The following is a 17,648-nucleotide window of genomic DNA, read 5'->3' as shown; positions in this document are numbered from 1 at the left end:
AGCGGGAGTGGGATCCAGTGAATGAATCTCTTTTGCCGGTCAAATGTCAGACCACCTCTACTCTGTCTCCCCTCCTCCTGAAAGAAGGGTCCCCAGTCTTTACCACAAACCAGGCACCCATAGCAGACTGTCTCAGGGGTTGTGGACAGGCCTTGTATAATGACAGGAAGTTCTCTGTGCATAGGAAAACCTGCTGACTTCTGGGTTCCCAATGGGAGCTCCCAGCAGTGGAGCTGAGAGGAAAGATCTCCCATGCTAGCTGTGGAGGGTGGCCCCTCTCCTTCCTGTGTGCCACTACTTGTCCCAGGTGGAGTCAGGACCAAGCACACTCACCCCGTCTCTCCAGCCTGATTCCTCTGCTTTTTCATCCACAATCTCTCTATATTGTGTAGAAGTCCCTCTCTGGTCACTTGCACCCTGGAACTGCTGTCCTAATCATTTTTCTGTCACTTTTCTAGTTGTTCCACAGAGTAGGGATGAATTCAGCCTATCATATTCTGCCATCTTCCTGGAAGTCCTCAGTTCTACATTTAATCAGATTAACAAGTCTTGCATCCTGATTTGCTTCAGTGGCTCGAGGACAGTAAGACTCAAGTGTCTTTAGCGCAAAGCCTCATGAGCAGGTTGATGAACTCAAACTTGACTTTGATTTGGCTGAGTGCTCACATTTGCTTCATAAAGGACCTGTTTGACTTGGGGCCTGCTTCATAAAGGGCCTGTTTGACTTGGTTGAGCTCTCAGTAGACATTTTCCCTATAGGAAGAAATTGGTCTTGTTTCATAGTTGAGTAGCTGATTGTAGCCATACAGTGAAACAAAAAACCAGGAACATTTTTATTTTATTTGAAAAAGAATGCAGATTCTTTTTTAAAATTTTTATTCTAGTAGTATGTATACAACCTAAAATTTCTCTTTTTAACCACAAATACATGTTAGTGCTATTAATTATGTTCACAGTGTTGTACTACCATCACCACCATCCATTATAATGCCCCAAATAGAAACTATACAATTTAAGTATTAACTCCCCATTCCCTGCATATACCCCATCCCCTGGTAACCTGTATTCTAGATTCTGACTCTTATTAGTTTGCTTATTCTAATTATTTCATGTCACTGAGCTCATACAATATTTGTCCTTTTGCATCTGGCTTATTTTGCTCAACATGATGTCTTCAGCATTCATCCATGTTGCATATATCAGAATATCAGAATTTCATTCCTTTTTTATGACTGAATGATATTCCATTATATGTATATACCACATTTATTTATCCATCCATCAGATGATGAACACTTGGGTTACTTCCATCTTTTGGCATTTGTGAATAATACCCCCGTGAACTTCAGTGTGACTAGATCTCTTTGGGTCCCTGCTTTCATTTCTTTTGGGTATATACCTAGAAGTAGAATTGCTGGGTCATATTGTAGTTGTATACTTAACTTTTTGAGAAACTTCTAAACTCTCTTCCAAAGCCACTGCACCATTTTTCATTCCCACCAGCAATGAAGGAATGTTCCTATTTCTCGACATCTTCTCTAATACTTGTAACTTTCTGTTTTGTTTGTAGTAGCCATTCTCGTGGGTTTGAAATGATGTATCTCATTGTGGTTTTGATTTGCATTTCACTGATGTTGAGCATCTTTTCATGTCCTTTTTGGCCACTTATATGTCTTCTTTGAAGAAATGTTATTCAAGTATTTTGCCCATTTTTAAATTGGGTTGTTTGTCTTTTTATTGTTGCTCTGAGGTCTTTCTTAATATATTCTGGATAGTAAACCCTTAAGAGATATGTGCTTTCCAAAAATTCCCCCCTTGAGTAGGCTGTTCTTTTTTTTCTTCAGTTTTTATTAACAAAACCAATCAACACACAATACGGACATTCTTTTTTTTTCATCATATAGTCGTGTATTCACCACCATGATCACCACCCAGAACATCCGCATCAATCCAGAAAAAGAAATAAACAGAAAACAGAAAAAAAACTCATACACGCACCGCCCCCCTCTGACCACCAGCACTTCAATCTACTAAACCTATTTCAGCATTTGTTCCCTCACTATTCATTTACGTTCAATTCATATGTTTCACTCCTCTGTCCATAAGGTAGATAAAAGGAGCATCAGACACGAGGTTTTCACAGTCACACTGTGAAAGTTACATCATTATACAATCATCTTTAGGAAACATGGCCACTGGAACGCAGCTCCACACTCCCAGGCACCTCCCTCCAGGCCTCTCCAACACACCCCAACCAAAAAAGTGATATCCATCCGATGCGCAAGAACAACCCCCAGGACAACCTCCCGACTCCGCTTGGAACCTCTCAGCCATCAACACCCCATTCTGTCCCATTTCTCTCCTCCCCTCTTTGGCCAAGAAGGCCCTGCCGTCCTAATCCCCTGGTGCTGAGTCCCAGCTCACTCAAGGATCCGTGTTCCACGCTGCCAGAAGGGTCCACAGCCCTGAGAGTCATGTCCCACACAGAGAGGGGAAGGACAGCGAGCCTGAGTAGGCTGTTCTTTGACTTTCATGACAAAGTCCTTTGATGCATGAATGTTTTTAATTTTAAGGATGTCCCACCTGTATATTCTTTTATTGTTTGTGCTTTGGGTTGAAAGTCTAAGAAGCTGTTGCCTAATATAAGGTCCTGAAGTTGCTTCCCTGTGTTTGCTTCTAGGAGTTCTAGCTCTTATATTTAGGTCTTAATTCATTTTGAGTTATTTTAAAATAAGGTGTGAGGTAGGAATCTACCGTCATTCCTTCATGCCTGCATAACCAGTTTTCTCAGCACCATTTGTTGAAGGGACTGTTCTTTCTCCATTGAGTGGACTTGGCACCCTTTTCAAATTTCAGTTGGCCAAAAATGTGAGGTTTGATTTCTGAACTTTCAGTCTGATTCCACTGATCTACATACTGTCCTTGTACCAGTACCATGCTGTTTTGATTACTATGGCTTTGTAATAGTTTTAAAAATTGAGAAGTGAGTACTCCAACTTTGTTCTTCTTTTTGGTTATTCAGGGCCCCTTATCCTTTCAAATAAATTTTGATAACCGGCTTTTCCATTTCTGCAAAGTTGGCTGGAATTTTCATTGGGATCATGTTTAATCTGTAAATCATTTTGAGTAGAATTGATATCTTAATATTTAGTCTTCTGATGCATGAACTTAGAATTTCTATTTATTTAAGTCTTTGATTTCTTTTAGCAATGTGTTGTAGTTTTCTGTGTACAAGTCCTTTACATCCTGGGTTAGATTCATTCCTAGATAATTCATTCTTTTTGTTGCTCTTGTAAGTGAAATTTCTTCTTGATTTTTTTTTCCAGTTGTTCATTGCTTGTATATAGGAACAGAAGTGGTTTTTCCATTTTGATTTTGGTACTCTACCACTTTCTTGGATTCATTTATTTGCTCTAGGAGCTTTGTTGTCCATTTTTCAGGATTTTCTCTATATAGGATATGTCATCTGAAAATAGGGAAAACTTCTACTTCTTCCTTTCCAATTTGGATATCTTTTATTTCTTTCTCTTGCCTGAATTGCTTTGGCTAAAACTTCCAACACAACATTGAATAGTGGTGACAGTAGGCATCATTATCTTCTTTCTGATCTTACAGGGAAAACTTTCAGTCTTTACTAGTTATTGGTTTGTTGAGATCTTCTGTTTCTTCTTGAATCACTATAGGTAGTTTGTGTATTTCTAGGAATTTGTCCATTTCATCTAGGTTATCCAGTTTGTTGGCATACAGTTGTTCATGGTATCCTCTTATTGTTCTTTTTATTCTGTGATATCAGTAGTAATACCTCCCTTTTCATTTCTGATTTTAGTTACTGTGTTCTTTCTTTTTTTTTGTTTGTCAGTCTAGCTAAAGGTTTGCTGAGTTTGTTGATATTTTCAGAGAACCAACTTTTGGTTTTGCAGATTTTCCCTATTGTTCTTTATTCTGTATCTCATTTGTCCTCATAGGAGTCTTTATTTTCTTTCCTTTACTAGATTTGGGTTTATTTCTTAATTTTCTGTATCCTCTAGTTTTGAGGTAAGGTCTCTGATTTTGTTACAGGCAAACTTATGTAGTCATCCACACCAGCTGCCTGCTATAATGCCTGCTCATTTATTATTGGAAGTGGTGTATTGAAATCTCCAATTAATGTAGAACTGTCTATTTTCCCTTGAAATCTGTCAATATTTGCTTCATATATTTTGGGTCTTTGCTGTTAGGTACATACACATTTATAATTGTTATGTCTACTTGTTGAATTGACCCCTTTATTAGTATATAGTGAACCTCTTTGTCCCTTATAACAGTTTTTGACTTAATGTCTTTTTTTATCTGTTATTAGTATAGCTACCTCACCTCTCTTTTGGTTACTACTTGCATGCTGTATTTTTTCTGTCCTTTCACTCTTAACTTACTTACGGTCTTTGAATTTAAGATGAGTCCTTTATAAACAGCATATACAATTGGGTCATGTCTTTTTATCTATTCAGCCAATCTCTGCCTTTTGATTGGGGAGTTTAATCCATTTTCTTGTAAATTAATTACTCATAATGCAATATTACAATTATATGTGATTTGATACCATATTCAATAATATATACATTACATACACTATTCTTATATTGCTCCATTCCCCTTATAATTGATCCAAATTCTATCATTGTACATTGTATGTCCAAAACCATCAAGTTATCATATACTTTATGAATTTTCATTTTATCACCTGTGTAAAACAAGAAGTTGAATTACCTAAACTATACAGTAGTACTGGCATCTATAATTACCTGTATGGTTACCTTTACTAGACGTAAAGTGACAGTGTGTGCTGTGAGAGGTATATACTTGAGCAAATGCGTATTTCCATACTCCCTGGGACATCCTTGGAGTGTTCTCTACCCTGAACTATGGCTCCTTTTCCTCAGATCTGGAATCACCCTGATGTGCTCTACGAAGCCCTTCAGAAGGAAAGCCTGGCCAATGAGCAGGACTTAGATGTGGAAGAGCTTGGCTCAGCAGGGACTAGCACCCGCTGCCCACCACAGGGACCAAAAGGCAAGGGAGAGGATAGTTCCTTGGCTTCCCCAATGGGAGAGACAACCAATAGCAAGTTCCTACAGGGTGTTGGTTTCAACCCTTTCCAGGAGCGAGGCAACAACATCGTCACATACGAATGGGTGAGTCTAAGAGATCCCTCTGTGGCCATAGATCACTGCTGGATGGGAAGGCATGAGGTCTACCTGGGAGAGGGTTTGTGAGTGTACAATGTACTCCTCTGCGAAGGTCGTTGCAAAAAAATATAGAGGTGGCCAATAAGCTGCTGCCTTGGAGGGAGAGAATTTTTCTAGTAACATGGCCTTGGACCTGCTTTGAGTTGCCTTGTTCTCTTGCAGGCCAAGGACCTTCTGACTGATTACCAGACTGGAGTCTTAGAGAACTCTCCCAAGATGGTACTGCTTTTCCATCTGATTGAGGAAAGTGTGAAGCTTGGGGACAAAATCCTCGTGTTCAGGTAGGAGGAGAAGCTCCCAGGTAAAGTTGTGTGTTTCATGGTAAGAAGTGACATAGTCCTCATAGAGTCAGACCAACTAGGGCTACATTAGCCCCTTTTTTCTTTCCATGCCTTACAACCCAGCACTTATTGCAAGGACTTTTTTGCATTTTGTCTGTTTCTGGGAATTTCTTTCTCTGCCAATGCAATCTTTCCACAGAAAATAATTTAGGACCCTGAGCTACTGGTTGGAGTGGAGGATGCCTTGGAGATTATAGTCTAATCCAGCAAACTATGGCCCAGGCTGGTATTTTGTGGCCTGAGAGCTAAGAATACATTTTTAATGGGTTGTAAAAGAAAAAATGCACAGAATATGTGACAGAGACCATATGCCATCTGCAAAACCTAAAATATTTATTGTCTGGCCCTTTAAAAAAAAAAAGTCTTTGCTGGTCTTTGGTCTAATCAGCTTATCTCCCTCCCCGATTTTTGTATTTTATTATTATTTCTATTATTATTATTTCAAACTTTGTATCTAAGGTACAAATAAATGATATGTGTTCCAGAGTCACAGTATCAGTCAGGCCAGGTCTTTGAGTCTCATTAAGGTCTAACTTCTCAGTGAAACAGACCTGAAGGAGATTGTTTCTCCTTTGTTAGATCAGATTATAGCCCCATGGAAAGGTAAGTGGCAGGAACTTGCTTAGGAACCTCAGAGTGAGGACTTCCACTGGCTGCACGCTTTGAGAGGATAGCAGTGATTCTAACTTGGGAGAGTCTAGTGTTCCCCTGGTTTTAGGGATCACTTTTGGGGAGCCTGACTTTCTACATAACTTGGAAGCAGCTGAGTTACTCTGCCTCCTTAGTAAGACCCATAATATTGCCTGTGGCCTATTATCAGATCTAATGTATTGGTTTTTAATACTGAATGGTATTTGTTACTATGTATTAAGCTAAACCCCAGAAGTCTTCAATTGAGGAAGCAAGTAATAGAATGAGAAAAGTTTTGTGGAGTAGGAGGTGATGGTAATAAGTTTTGAGGATGACTGTGTTCACATTATAAGCTAGGAAAATTCCCTTGGTTGCTCTTTGTGGGTACGTCTTTCAAGGAGTAACTTTTGGCAGCTTCTCTCATCAGAAGACTGCACGTGAGTGTGGGCCTATTGGGGAATATGATTTCCTCAGATCTGGGAGCCTTCTGAACCAAGTGTTGTCACTTTCAGCCAGAGCCTTTCCACATTGGCTCTCATCGAGGAGTTCCTAGGGAAGCGAGAAGTACCCTGTCTGCCTGGTGCCGAGGAGCAAGGAACACAGAAGTGGGTTCGAAATATCAGCTACTTCCGTGAGTTCATTGATGCTTTTTTCCTGGAGACTTGGCAAAGTTTGCTTAAGGGTTTTCTTTCCTTCCTTCTCTCTTTCTCACTCGAACTTCATTGTCCATCAAGTGCATAGGAATACCTGTGATTAGCTATGGAGCAGGGAGATCCTGAGAACTAACTGCTGTGTTCAAGGTCCAGTATTAGGGGCTAGGTCCTATAGTAGGGGCCAGGGAGCTGGGGGGAGATCAAGGAAGTATGGAGAAGAAGGCATGGGTCTCATCTTAATCTGAGCTGTGATAACTTGAGGACACATACAAAATGGCACTGTTCAAGCTCCCTAAATGAAGCTCTAAGGACAGAATCATCATGGTGAGGTTGTTTGGAGAAGGCTTCCCAGGGAAGCTGGGACTTGAGTTAAACTCACAAAATGGGGAAGATCATCCCAGGCAGAAGATGCAGCGTGAACACAAGCCTAAAGCATGCATTTTCAACAGGGATGTCACCCTCAAGGGGGTGAAAATTGGTTTTTAGGGGAGTAAAAAAATCATAGTTCAGTTTTTGCATAAGGAACAAATATATATATAGTACATAAACAGGTATGTAGTATATCTATGGTATTAGCATTTCAAGGGAAGCAGTGATTAGGGAAAAAAGGTTCTTTAGGAAGGTGATAATGAATAAAAGGTTGAGAAATGTTAGCTTTGGACCTATTAAACATTTGGGCTAGATAATTCTTTATTGTGTGGGACTGTCCTATGCATTGTAGGATGTTGAGCAGCCTCCTTGGCTTTTTCCCATATAGTTAAAAACAGCACCCCACCTCAGTTGTGACAACCAAAAATGACTCCGGACATTGCCACATGTCCCTTAGTGGGGAAGGCAAAGATCCACTGGCTTAGAGTAAGAATTTAGAGATGGAGGATCAGGGGGTAGTGAGGAGATTCCCAGCACGGGGTCTAGCCTGTTCCCTATAGGCTTACGCAGTGAGTCAGTGGTGAGCTGTGCTAAAATATTATGGGAACTCAGGTTGGAGTAGTGATTGAAAGAGCTTCCAGTACCAGGCAATTAAATTAATACCTCTGACAATTGTAGTAATTCAGTTCTCCGTGTGGTGTTTCATGCCCTTAGCTTTGCCCTTTTCTCTACTTTACTGGAGGTAACAAAGGTTGTCCTTCTTGTCTCACTCATGCTTACTCTTTACTGAAGGTTATTTTTCTACCCTTTTTGAGCTTGCTCCTTTCATTCATGTGTCCCATTCCATAATTCCAAACCTGTTCCTTTTATGTTTCCTTATAGCAAGTTCTCTGCCTTAGGAGCTTGTTAAAAATGCAGATTCCTGGTGGAGGAGCGTCAGCAATATCAAAACACAAGACTCTTGCCTTTTACCCTCATCAGGACACAAAAGGCTGGGGCAGAGAGGTCACCTTGAGCTAGTGTTTACAAAGCTCCTTATGTGATCCTTACACAAACTAAAGTCTAGGAACCGTGGCCTGAGAATTGACCCAAATGCTAAAGGGCAGAAATGTACTTTTATTTTTATTTTTTTTATAACATAGTTGATTATTCATCATCATGATCATTTCTTAGAACATTTATGTCAATTCAGAAAAAGAAAAAAAAAGAAAACAGAAAAATATCATACATACCATACCCCTTACCCCTCCCTTTCACTGATCACTAGCATTTCAACCTACTAAATTTATTTTAACATTTGTTTCCCCTATTATTTGTTAATTTTTAATCCATATGTTTTGCTCATCTGTCCATAAGGTAGATAAAAGACGCATCAGACACAAGGTTTTCACAATCACATAGTCACATTGCAAAAGCTATATCATTATACAGTCATCTTCAAGAAACATGGCTACTGGAAAAACCTCTACATTTTCACGCAGTTCCCTCCAGCCTCTCTGTTATGCCTTAACTAAAAAGGTGATATCTATTTAATGTCTCAGAATAACCTCCAGGATAACCTCTCGACTCTGTTTGGAATCTCTCAGCCATTGACACTTATTTTGTCTCATTTCTCTCTTCCCCCTTTTGGTCGAGAAGGTTTTCTCAATCCCTTGTCCCAGCTTATTCTAGGATTTCTGCCCCACGTTGCCAGGAAGGTCCACACCCCTGGAAGTCATGCCCCACATAGAGATGGGGAGGGCAGTGAGTTTGCTTGTTGTGTGTTGGCTGAGAAAGAGAGGCTGCATCTGAGCAACAAAAGAGATTCTCTTGGGGGGTGACTCTTAAGCCTAATTTTAAGTAGGCTTAACCTATCCTTTGTGGGGTTAAGTTTCATATGAACAAACCCCAAGATTGGGGTCTCAGTCTATTGCTTTGGTTGTCCCCACTGCTTGTGAGAATATCACGGATTCTCCACTTGGGGAGTTGAATTTTCCCCCTTTCTCGCCGTTCCCCCAAGGAGACTTTGCAAATACTATTTTATTCACTGTTCAAATCCTTCTGGAATTTATCGAGGTATCACTCTGGACAAACCTACAAAATCTCATGCCCTACTCAAGGTTCCATGAACTTATGATGTTCAGTTAAGCTGTCCACATAAGTTATATTAGGAAATGCACTAGTCAAAATATAAATTTTGTACCAAATAAACATTTTTTGCTTTTGTCTCACACATAAGTTAAAGTTTTAAAATGTTAATTACCATCTATTTTTAACACCATGCATTATTGCCATTCCTTTGTTCTTCCTCATGCAAAACATTTTAAAATTTGTACATTTAGTCACTATCATAATACACTCTAGGCATTCCTTGATTATACCATCTCAGTCTTTATCGTATATATTTCCTTCTGATTTCATTTGTGCCCCCAGGCCTCCTTCCTCTATCATTCTCACATTCAGCTTCATTCAGTGTTCTAACATTATAATATTACAGTTAGGTAGTATTGTGCTATCCATTTCTGAATTTTTACAATCAGTCCTGTTGCACAATCTATATCCCTTCAGTTCCAATTACCCAGTATCTACCCTATTTCTATCTCCTGATGACCTCTGTTCTTAACTGAAGTTATCCAAAGTTCATTCATTAATGTTAGTTCATAACGGTGAGACCATATAGTATTTGTCCTTTTGTGTCTGGCTAATCTCACTCAGCATAATGTCCTTAATGTCCATCCATGTTCTTACATACTTCATAACTTTGTTCTGTCTTACAGCTGTATAATATTCCATTGTATGTGTATACCACAGCTTGTTCAGGCACTCGTCTGTTGATGGACATTTTGGCTGTTTCCATCTCTTGGCAATTGTAAATAATGCTGCTATAAACATTAGTATGCAAATGTCCGTTTGTGTCCTTGCCCTCACGTCCTCTGAGTACCTAGCAATGGTGTTGCCGGGTAGAAATGTACTTTTGATCCTTGTTTCACATGGGAATTACTTGGGGGGTGGCTTTTCAAATTATAGATGCCTGTAGACCTATGAAATGTCTAAGGGTGGGATCTGAGCAGTACAGTGGGTTTTTTTGTTTGTGTTTGTTTTTAAAACACGTTTGACCAATGATTTTGCTATGTGCCCTGCCCTCATCTGTCAGCTTCTTGTGGTTTTCTTTTCTTCCTAGGACTAGATGGTAGCACCCCTGCCTTTGAGAGGGAGCGGCTCATTAATCAGTTCAATGATCCCAGCAACCTCACCACCTGGCTGTTCCTTCTTTCTACGCGGTGAGTGGAGCCCAAAAGTGGAAGTCAGAAGGCTAGGTTCGGAGCAATTGGCTGCCTGGGCACGGACCCCAAAGGCTCATCCAAGTTTAGTCAGTACAGAAATGTCCAGTTTGTAACTTTTTTTTGAGGTCAAAGAGGGAGTTCCAGAGGGAGGTTTCCTTTGCATCAAAAGAGCAGTCATGAGAGGGTCATGAAATACTTGGAGACCTTCATTAACAGTGATCATAATTTGCTTTTCTCTTGAGTGTTCTGAGACTTAGATGATGTGATGAACACGAAAGTGCTTTAAAAAGTATGAAGTGCTATATAATGTAAAAGGCTGATATATTTGTCTCAGGCTAAGTAGCTCAAAGGCTGTGCCTTCACTATCAGAATGCCCTTAGCAGGATACAAGCCAGTCATTCTGCTAAGTTGTTAGAATAAAAATATCAGAGACATCTGTGTGCAGAAGATTCCCCTCATCAAAGGACATTGCTGTGGGGTCAGGATATGGGGGCCTTATTCATTACAGAGTGGAGAATAGGTTTTCTTTCTGAGCCAGTAGTCCCATTCACGTTGGATTTTTAGGACACATTTTTTCAGTGGTTGAGTAATGTTCTGTTTATCAACAGGACAGCAGAATCCTCTCATTTATTGTGCTTAGGATAAAGAAGGTGATGGTGGGATAGGAACCACAAAGGGCTAAACCAATTTGCAAACCATCTTCAAGATGAAAGGCTCTGTGATTGTTGATTTATGTTTTAAAAGGGCTGGTTGCTTGGGTGTGAATCTGATTGGTGCCAACCGAGTGGTGGTATTTGATGCTTCCTGGAACCCTTGCCATGATGCCCAAGCAGTGTGTCGGGTATATCGTTATGGCCAGAAAAAACCCTGTCACATCTATCGCCTTGTGGCTGATTTCACCCTTGAAAAGAAGATCTATGACCGTCAGATTTCCAAGCAGGGCATGTCAGGTGGGTCATTTTCCGGGCTCAGAGAGAGGCACATCTATACATGCTACCATCCTTACAATATCAGTGGTAGGAGGGGAGGGGGAAATGGAGGAGAGAGGCAGAATGTGGGAACACAGGCTGGCTTAGAATCATAGAAAGCCAGCAGTTCCTCCCATGTTATTCTGATTAAGAGGAGATTGACCTCCACTTGTTGAAGGTGGATTTAATGGTAAGAGCCAAGCTAGGTTCTTTTATAGATGTTTCCATTTTTCTGGGGCCTCAGGACTGGTCTTCGACTTTTAGATAAGGGAAAGCCTGAAGTGCTTTAGAGATTAGTGACAACGCTGCCACCCAAAACATCATTTCTCTCTGCTGACTTTTGTAGTTGTGTTTTGAAGTTGTCTTTGCCTTAGACTACCTTTCCCATGTCTTCTCCCTTCTAGATCGGGTGGTGGATGATCTAAATCCAATGCTGAACTTTACCCGGAAGGAAGTGGAGAACCTACTGCACTTTGTGGAGAAGGAACCAGCTCCCCAGGCATCCTTAAACACAAAGGGGATCAAGGAGCCAGTCCTGCAGCTTGCCTGTCTCAAGTACCCTCACCTCATCACCAAGGTAATGCATGCAGTTCCTGGAAGACATACTCTATTGAGTGAGGCTTGTCTGGCAAGCTTGTTTCCTTCATCCAAAGTCTTGTTTCATGCCGGTGACTTGGTCTCATCTGTTTTTTTTCTCTTGTTCTACATACCCTGCCCCTCCTCCCAATCACCAATTCCTAGGAGTGCTGAGCTCAGCCATGTGAAATAATTTGACCGGTGTGAGTTTTCCTAGCAGAAAGAAAGGGGAAAGTTCTGAAAATGTAATTTGTTAATTCTCTGAACTTTCCCCATCCTTTTGGTATGGAAGACGGGCTTAGGCTGTCCAAAGCTGATGCTAAGTTAGAGTTGTAAATTATGTTCTTGACAGAAAGATAGTATGCCTGAGTGTCTGAGTAGGCTCTTTTCTGGTGTGAGAGACAGCCCCTTCCTGGTTTCAGAGCAAGGCTCATAGTATGTCAGTCATGTAGTCTCAAAGACTGGTAATTAAACTAACATCCTCCTGTGTTCCCAGGAGCCTTTTGAGCATGAGTCATTGCTCCTTAACCGGAAAGATCACAAGCTGACCAAGGCCGAGAAAAAAGCAGCAAAGAAAAGCTATGAGGAAGACAAACGCACTTCGGTCCCTTATACCCGCCCATCGTACGCACAGTATTACCCCGCAAGTGACCAGAGCCTGACCAGCATCCCTGCCTTCAGTCAGAGAAACTGGTGAGTCACAGAAAGAGGAGGGGCTGAGTCCAAGTCAGGTCAAAAGTGTCTTGGTTAGCTTTCTTTTTTAATCAAAGGGAGAACCTACAGCTTGCTCTTTGGCTGCTGTGAACTAACAGATTCTATCTTGGGTTTCAAGCGCTAATGTAAATTTCTCTAGTTTTTACTGCCCGGGTTGAAAGTGGGAGCTGCTGGCCTTGTGATTCATGAGAGTCCCCTGGTGGACAGGTGCAGCTTCTTAAAACAGAAGCCCAGAGGGGCGGGCCGCGGTGGCTCAGCGGGCAAGCGTGCTTGCCTGCCATGCCGGAGGACCCCGGTTCGATTCCCGGCCCCAGCCCATGTAAACAATAAACAAACAAAATATAATAAAAAACAAGAAAATGTTTAAAAGATGTTTCCCTTTCTTCCTCCTTTCCTTCCTTCTATCCTTCCTTCCTTTAAAAAAAAAAAAAAAAAAAAAAAACAGAAGCCCAGACCTTCCACACAGGTGCTTCTGATTCCTAGAACCTTGGCCCTAGACGTAGCTTAGCAGGGAAGTTCAAGGGTGAAAACCAGGTCTTCTCTGGGTCTTCATGTGCTGTCAGGGAATACCACTGCTCCTAATGGGAAGAAAATTTCTCTTTGAGTATTGCTCTGGAAACCAGCTGCTAAACAGGGGGAGAGTTTAAAGATAATTCTTTTATTTGAGGAGGATAGATAACTTATTTCTTATAAAGATTCTCATTTGAAAAATAAAATTGCCAAATGAAGTTCCAAAGAAACTGATTTAAGATTTTAGAAAACTCTGATTTTTTATGAGTAAATTTGCCAATTTTTTTTTTTTTATGTTCAAGATGCTTTCAAGTAGAAAGTCATTCTCTTTCAAAGCCTTCAGACTTTTCAGTTCTGTCTGATCCTCCAAGATACTATTGCCTATGCATGTTCTCCTTCCTCCCCCCACCCACCATTTTCCTCTGTTCTGGATTTTCTGTGTCACAGCATGAGTGGATGAAAGTTGAGTCCAATGGGAGACTTGAGGTTTCAGAGAGCGTTAAGATTGTTAAAGTCTTAGGACATAAGGTCCGTCAAGATCACCTAAGCATTTGGCATCACAGTGCCTTGTTTCTTTGGATGAGTGGGAAAATTCCACCCATTCATCTTCAATTTAGAAGTCTTCACTGTGGTCTGGAGACTTTTTTTGTTTAGTCTTAATAGCCCTTTATTTACTAAAGAAATTATATTTATAATTTAAAATCTTCCTCTCTGAAACACTCTTCTCATCGCCAGGACTTCACTGATGAATTCGGATCTGGAGACTTTTTCTTCACTTATTTCATCTTCCTAATTTCCCTCTGGAAAGTTATTTCCTAAGTAGTCAGTCTGAATTCTAGAGCAGCAGATGTCTCCTGACATTTCCAGAAAGATTTTATTCTACTGACATCTAATTCTTAGACTGAGAGGCTTTATCCTCAGTCCTACCTCCAGGCTATTCTTGAATTGACTTGGCACTGCAGGTATCTTCTGATCCCTCTCTGCATAGCAGCTAAAAGTATACAATGGGGGAGTCTGGAGAGGCTCTGCAGTCTTCAGAAAAAGGTACTTAAAGGGTGTTCTGCCGAACTCGGTTAGCATGCTTGTCTTTCTCTCATAGGCAGCCAACACTGAAGAGTGATGAAAAGCCAGTGGCAAGTGTTCGTCCTGTGCAGTCTACCCCTATCCCCATGATGCCTCGGCATGTCCCACTAGGAGGCAGTGTAAGCTCTGCCTCCAGCACAAACCCAGCCATGAACTTCCCAATCAACTACTTGCAGCGTGCAGGAGTCCTTGTTCAGAAGGTGGTCACCACAACAGGTCAGGAACTCTTGAGTTTTGTTCAGAGTGCTATATATATATATATATTTTTTTTTAATTAATTTGTTCATTTAGGAAGTATTTATTAAACACGTGTGCATTCTAGGTCTTACTACAATTGATGCTGTAGGTAAAATAGAGAAGACAGTAGTCTTCTAAGGAACTTGCATTCTAGTGAAATATTTTAAGAATAATACAGAACCAGGTTTTCATGAGTGTGGTAGGTAGAAGAAACTCAGAGCACTGTGGAGATTAAAGAGATGTGATGAGAACACAGGATTAGTCTCAGAAGATCTCACCAAGAGGGTGTGAATGTACTGAGTCCTGCCTGACTGTGGGGTCAGCTGGGCATGAGATAAAGAAATCAACTTCACCATATAATTAGAAGATGTAAATGTCATTTGCTTCTCTCTGTGTGAGTTTGATGTGAATTGAGTATCATCTCACCCAGAACTTGGAGGTGGGCCAGTGAATCTGGGCAGCCCATCTACTCCTACAGTTGGTTCTGTGATACAGTGATTGGGAAGGAAAGAATTTCATGATTCTGTTTTATAGTTTATTTTTTAGAAATATTCATGATATATAAAATTTAATGAACATATAATTGATTTTGCTGAATATGAAAATAATTCACATCCATTTTACAAAGTTTGGATTGAATAGAAATAAAAAGAGCCACTCATAATTCCACTTCACTGCCAATTTCTTGAAAAATACTCTTCTCTTTATTCTTTAGATAGGCATTGGGTAATGCTAGCAAGGAAGAGGATGAGCTACTTTTGGAATCTTAAGCAATGTGGAGTAGATGCATACAAATGGCTTAGGGAGGAAAAATATACATAGAAATAACCATTTGAACTAAAACGGACATTAACTGTGAATTTTAAATCAAGGGGAATTGATCAGAAAGATACCAGATTTCTAAAATGTTTCTTGTTTTTATAATATTCTTTGTTTAGATAATTATCAGAGGTCCTAATTGCTTCACCTTCTTGGTTCAGTGAGGAACAGGGGTGGAAGTGACCTTTGCATTTTCTTTCCCTCCTTTAATCAGGTTCTGTGTAATCTAAATTTGAGATCTGTGTCTTCACTAGATATTGTTATTCCTGGACTAAACAGCTCCACAGATGTGCAGGCAAGAATTAATGCTGGCGAGAGCATACACATCATCCGTGGGACAAAAGGTGAGAGCCTGACCACAGAGCCCATCCCTGCCTTTTGTTGAGGGTGCTGAGTTGGGAAACAGAATAAATACATAGGGCTCCACCTAGAGGAGGTTAGGAATTACCTATAAGATTGTCACTTGGGGAAAAGCATGGCAAAAGACTATTTCTTAGCGGAGTTGAATTAGGTCCAAAAGATATGTCAGTGGCTCATAAGAAGGCAGTTGCTGTATTTTCCTCATTGTTTTTATGGAGAATCTTGGGATGGGAACAAGTAGGCACAGGAGGACTGAAATTGGGTTATAAGCCAACATGTGTGTTACTGTGTTGTCTTTACCTACTTGCTTGGAGGGGATGAGGGTTCCAGACTAGGAAATATACTATGTAGATGGATTAGTTCACAGTGACTGCATGACAGAATTTTTGAGTGTGATACTCAAAAAAGTCCACATCTGCTTCTGGCCTCCTTACAGAGGGAGAAGAATTGCTGGAATGAGAAATCTGGGCTGTACAGTGTCAGGACACAATCTAGGTTTGTCTTTCACAATCAGCCTTTAACTAAGCACCTTTACTGTGTGAAGTTCCCTGAGGCTCTTTGTTTAGTAAAGATGTTTTGCTCCTGAGCCTCTGTTGAATCAGAGCACTTTAGGCTCAAGGAAAAGTGCCATGAAATGAATAAATGGTTACACAGAGAAGATTTTACCTAGCCTCTTTACTGAACTTTTCCTAGCCTAGAGTGGAGGTCAGCAAACTACAACCCACAGGCCAAATACAGCCTTACTACTTGTTACAGTACAGCCCATGAGCTAAGAATGGTTTTTACATTTTCAAGTGATTAGGAAAAAAAAACCCCAAAGAATAATATTTTGTAATGTGGAAATACGAAATTCACATTTCAGTGTCCATAAATAAAGGGATTTTTTTTAGAGAACAGTCATGCCCATTTGTTAATGTGTTGTCTACGGATCACAAACCTAAAAATATGAACTATCTGGCCTTATAAGACAAAGTTTGCTGACCCCTGGCCTCCAGACAGACCTGACATTCCAAGAAATTGATCAGAAGACACACCCAAGACCAGAAAGAAGATGGTTTAGTGCCTTGTGGGAATAGAATGCAGGTATTAATTATTACTACCAAGGAAGATGAGAAGGCTCTTCCTCATAGATCAAGAGAAAGATCTAGGCCAGAGAACCTGAGAACAAAGGGAGGCAACTTACTCTCTTTCATAGCACACTTATTTTTTCGGTTGCATTTAACTCTTCCTGATATTTTCTGGTATAATTGTCATTTCCCACTCTAGAAGTTAAGCTCATGAGACAGGGCCCTTATCTGTCTTGTATACTCTTATATATCCAGTGTCTAGAGCAGTGCCTGGTACACAGTAGGCAAGTAATTACGTTTGTGGAATGAATGTATCACAGTGGGTCCTCAGTTCAGGCACCTCACTCCTCATTTCAGGGGTCTTGAGAAGGGTTTGAAACCTAATTTTATAGCTTTTTCCAAGCCAATGGTGCATGGGCCTGGAGTTTTCCAGGATTGGTTGTGTTGCATGTCTCACAGTCTCCCACGTGTTTTTTCTAGGGACATACATCCGCACCAGTGATGGGCGGATCTTTGCTGTCCGGGCAACTGGCAAAACAAAGGCCCCTGAAGATGGTCGGATGGCTGCTGCAGGTATGGTGGCTTCTACTTTACATTACCTACATAGATTTTTTTGTTTTGATTTGGTTTGATTGGGTTTATAATTAATTTATTTTTTGAATAGATAAATTGAAAAGGGACAAAGGGAAAGGGAGTAAAGTAAAAAAGTAAGTTTTCCTGCCACCATGAACTGCAGTCATCCATTGTGTCTCCCTAGAGGTGTTACTCTCACCAATTTATGTTTTGTTTTGTTTTTTTCAGAAATATTAGTACAGGATATGTTTGTGTATATA

General features: G+C 40.5%; 1 protein-coding gene across 15 annotated transcripts in view; it reads left to right on the top strand.

Annotated features, from left to right (window-relative positions):
• RAD54L2 (RAD54 like 2) overlaps positions 1 to 17,648 on the top strand; it is a 244,199-nt gene that overhangs the window by 219,147 nt on the left and 7,404 nt on the right. For all 15 annotated transcript variants that reach the window (XM_077129156.1, XM_077129148.1, XM_077129150.1 and 12 more), the window contains 10 exons: positions 4,920 to 5,171; positions 5,388 to 5,506; positions 6,709 to 6,827; positions 10,379 to 10,478; positions 11,226 to 11,431; positions 11,854 to 12,026; positions 12,522 to 12,718; positions 14,349 to 14,548; positions 15,643 to 15,732; positions 17,296 to 17,388. In XM_077129156.1, coding sequence (XP_076985271.1) covers positions 4,920 to 5,171; positions 5,388 to 5,506; positions 6,709 to 6,827; positions 10,379 to 10,478; positions 11,226 to 11,431; positions 11,854 to 12,026; positions 12,522 to 12,718; positions 14,349 to 14,548; positions 15,643 to 15,732; positions 17,296 to 17,388 — 1,549 coding nt within the window. The remainder of the gene's footprint in view (positions 1 to 4,919; positions 5,172 to 5,387; positions 5,507 to 6,708; positions 6,828 to 10,378; positions 10,479 to 11,225; positions 11,432 to 11,853; positions 12,027 to 12,521; positions 12,719 to 14,348; positions 14,549 to 15,642; positions 15,733 to 17,295; positions 17,389 to 17,648) is intronic.

The sequence above is a fragment of the Tamandua tetradactyla genome, chromosome 15 (assembly GCF_023851605.1).
Source record: "Tamandua tetradactyla isolate mTamTet1 chromosome 15, mTamTet1.pri, whole genome shotgun sequence".
In the NCBI taxonomy this organism is placed as follows: Eukaryota; Metazoa; Chordata; class Mammalia; order Pilosa; family Myrmecophagidae; genus Tamandua; species Tamandua tetradactyla.
The sequence above is the reverse complement of the archived record's forward strand: the minus strand, read 5'-3'. Positions and strand labels throughout refer to the sequence as shown.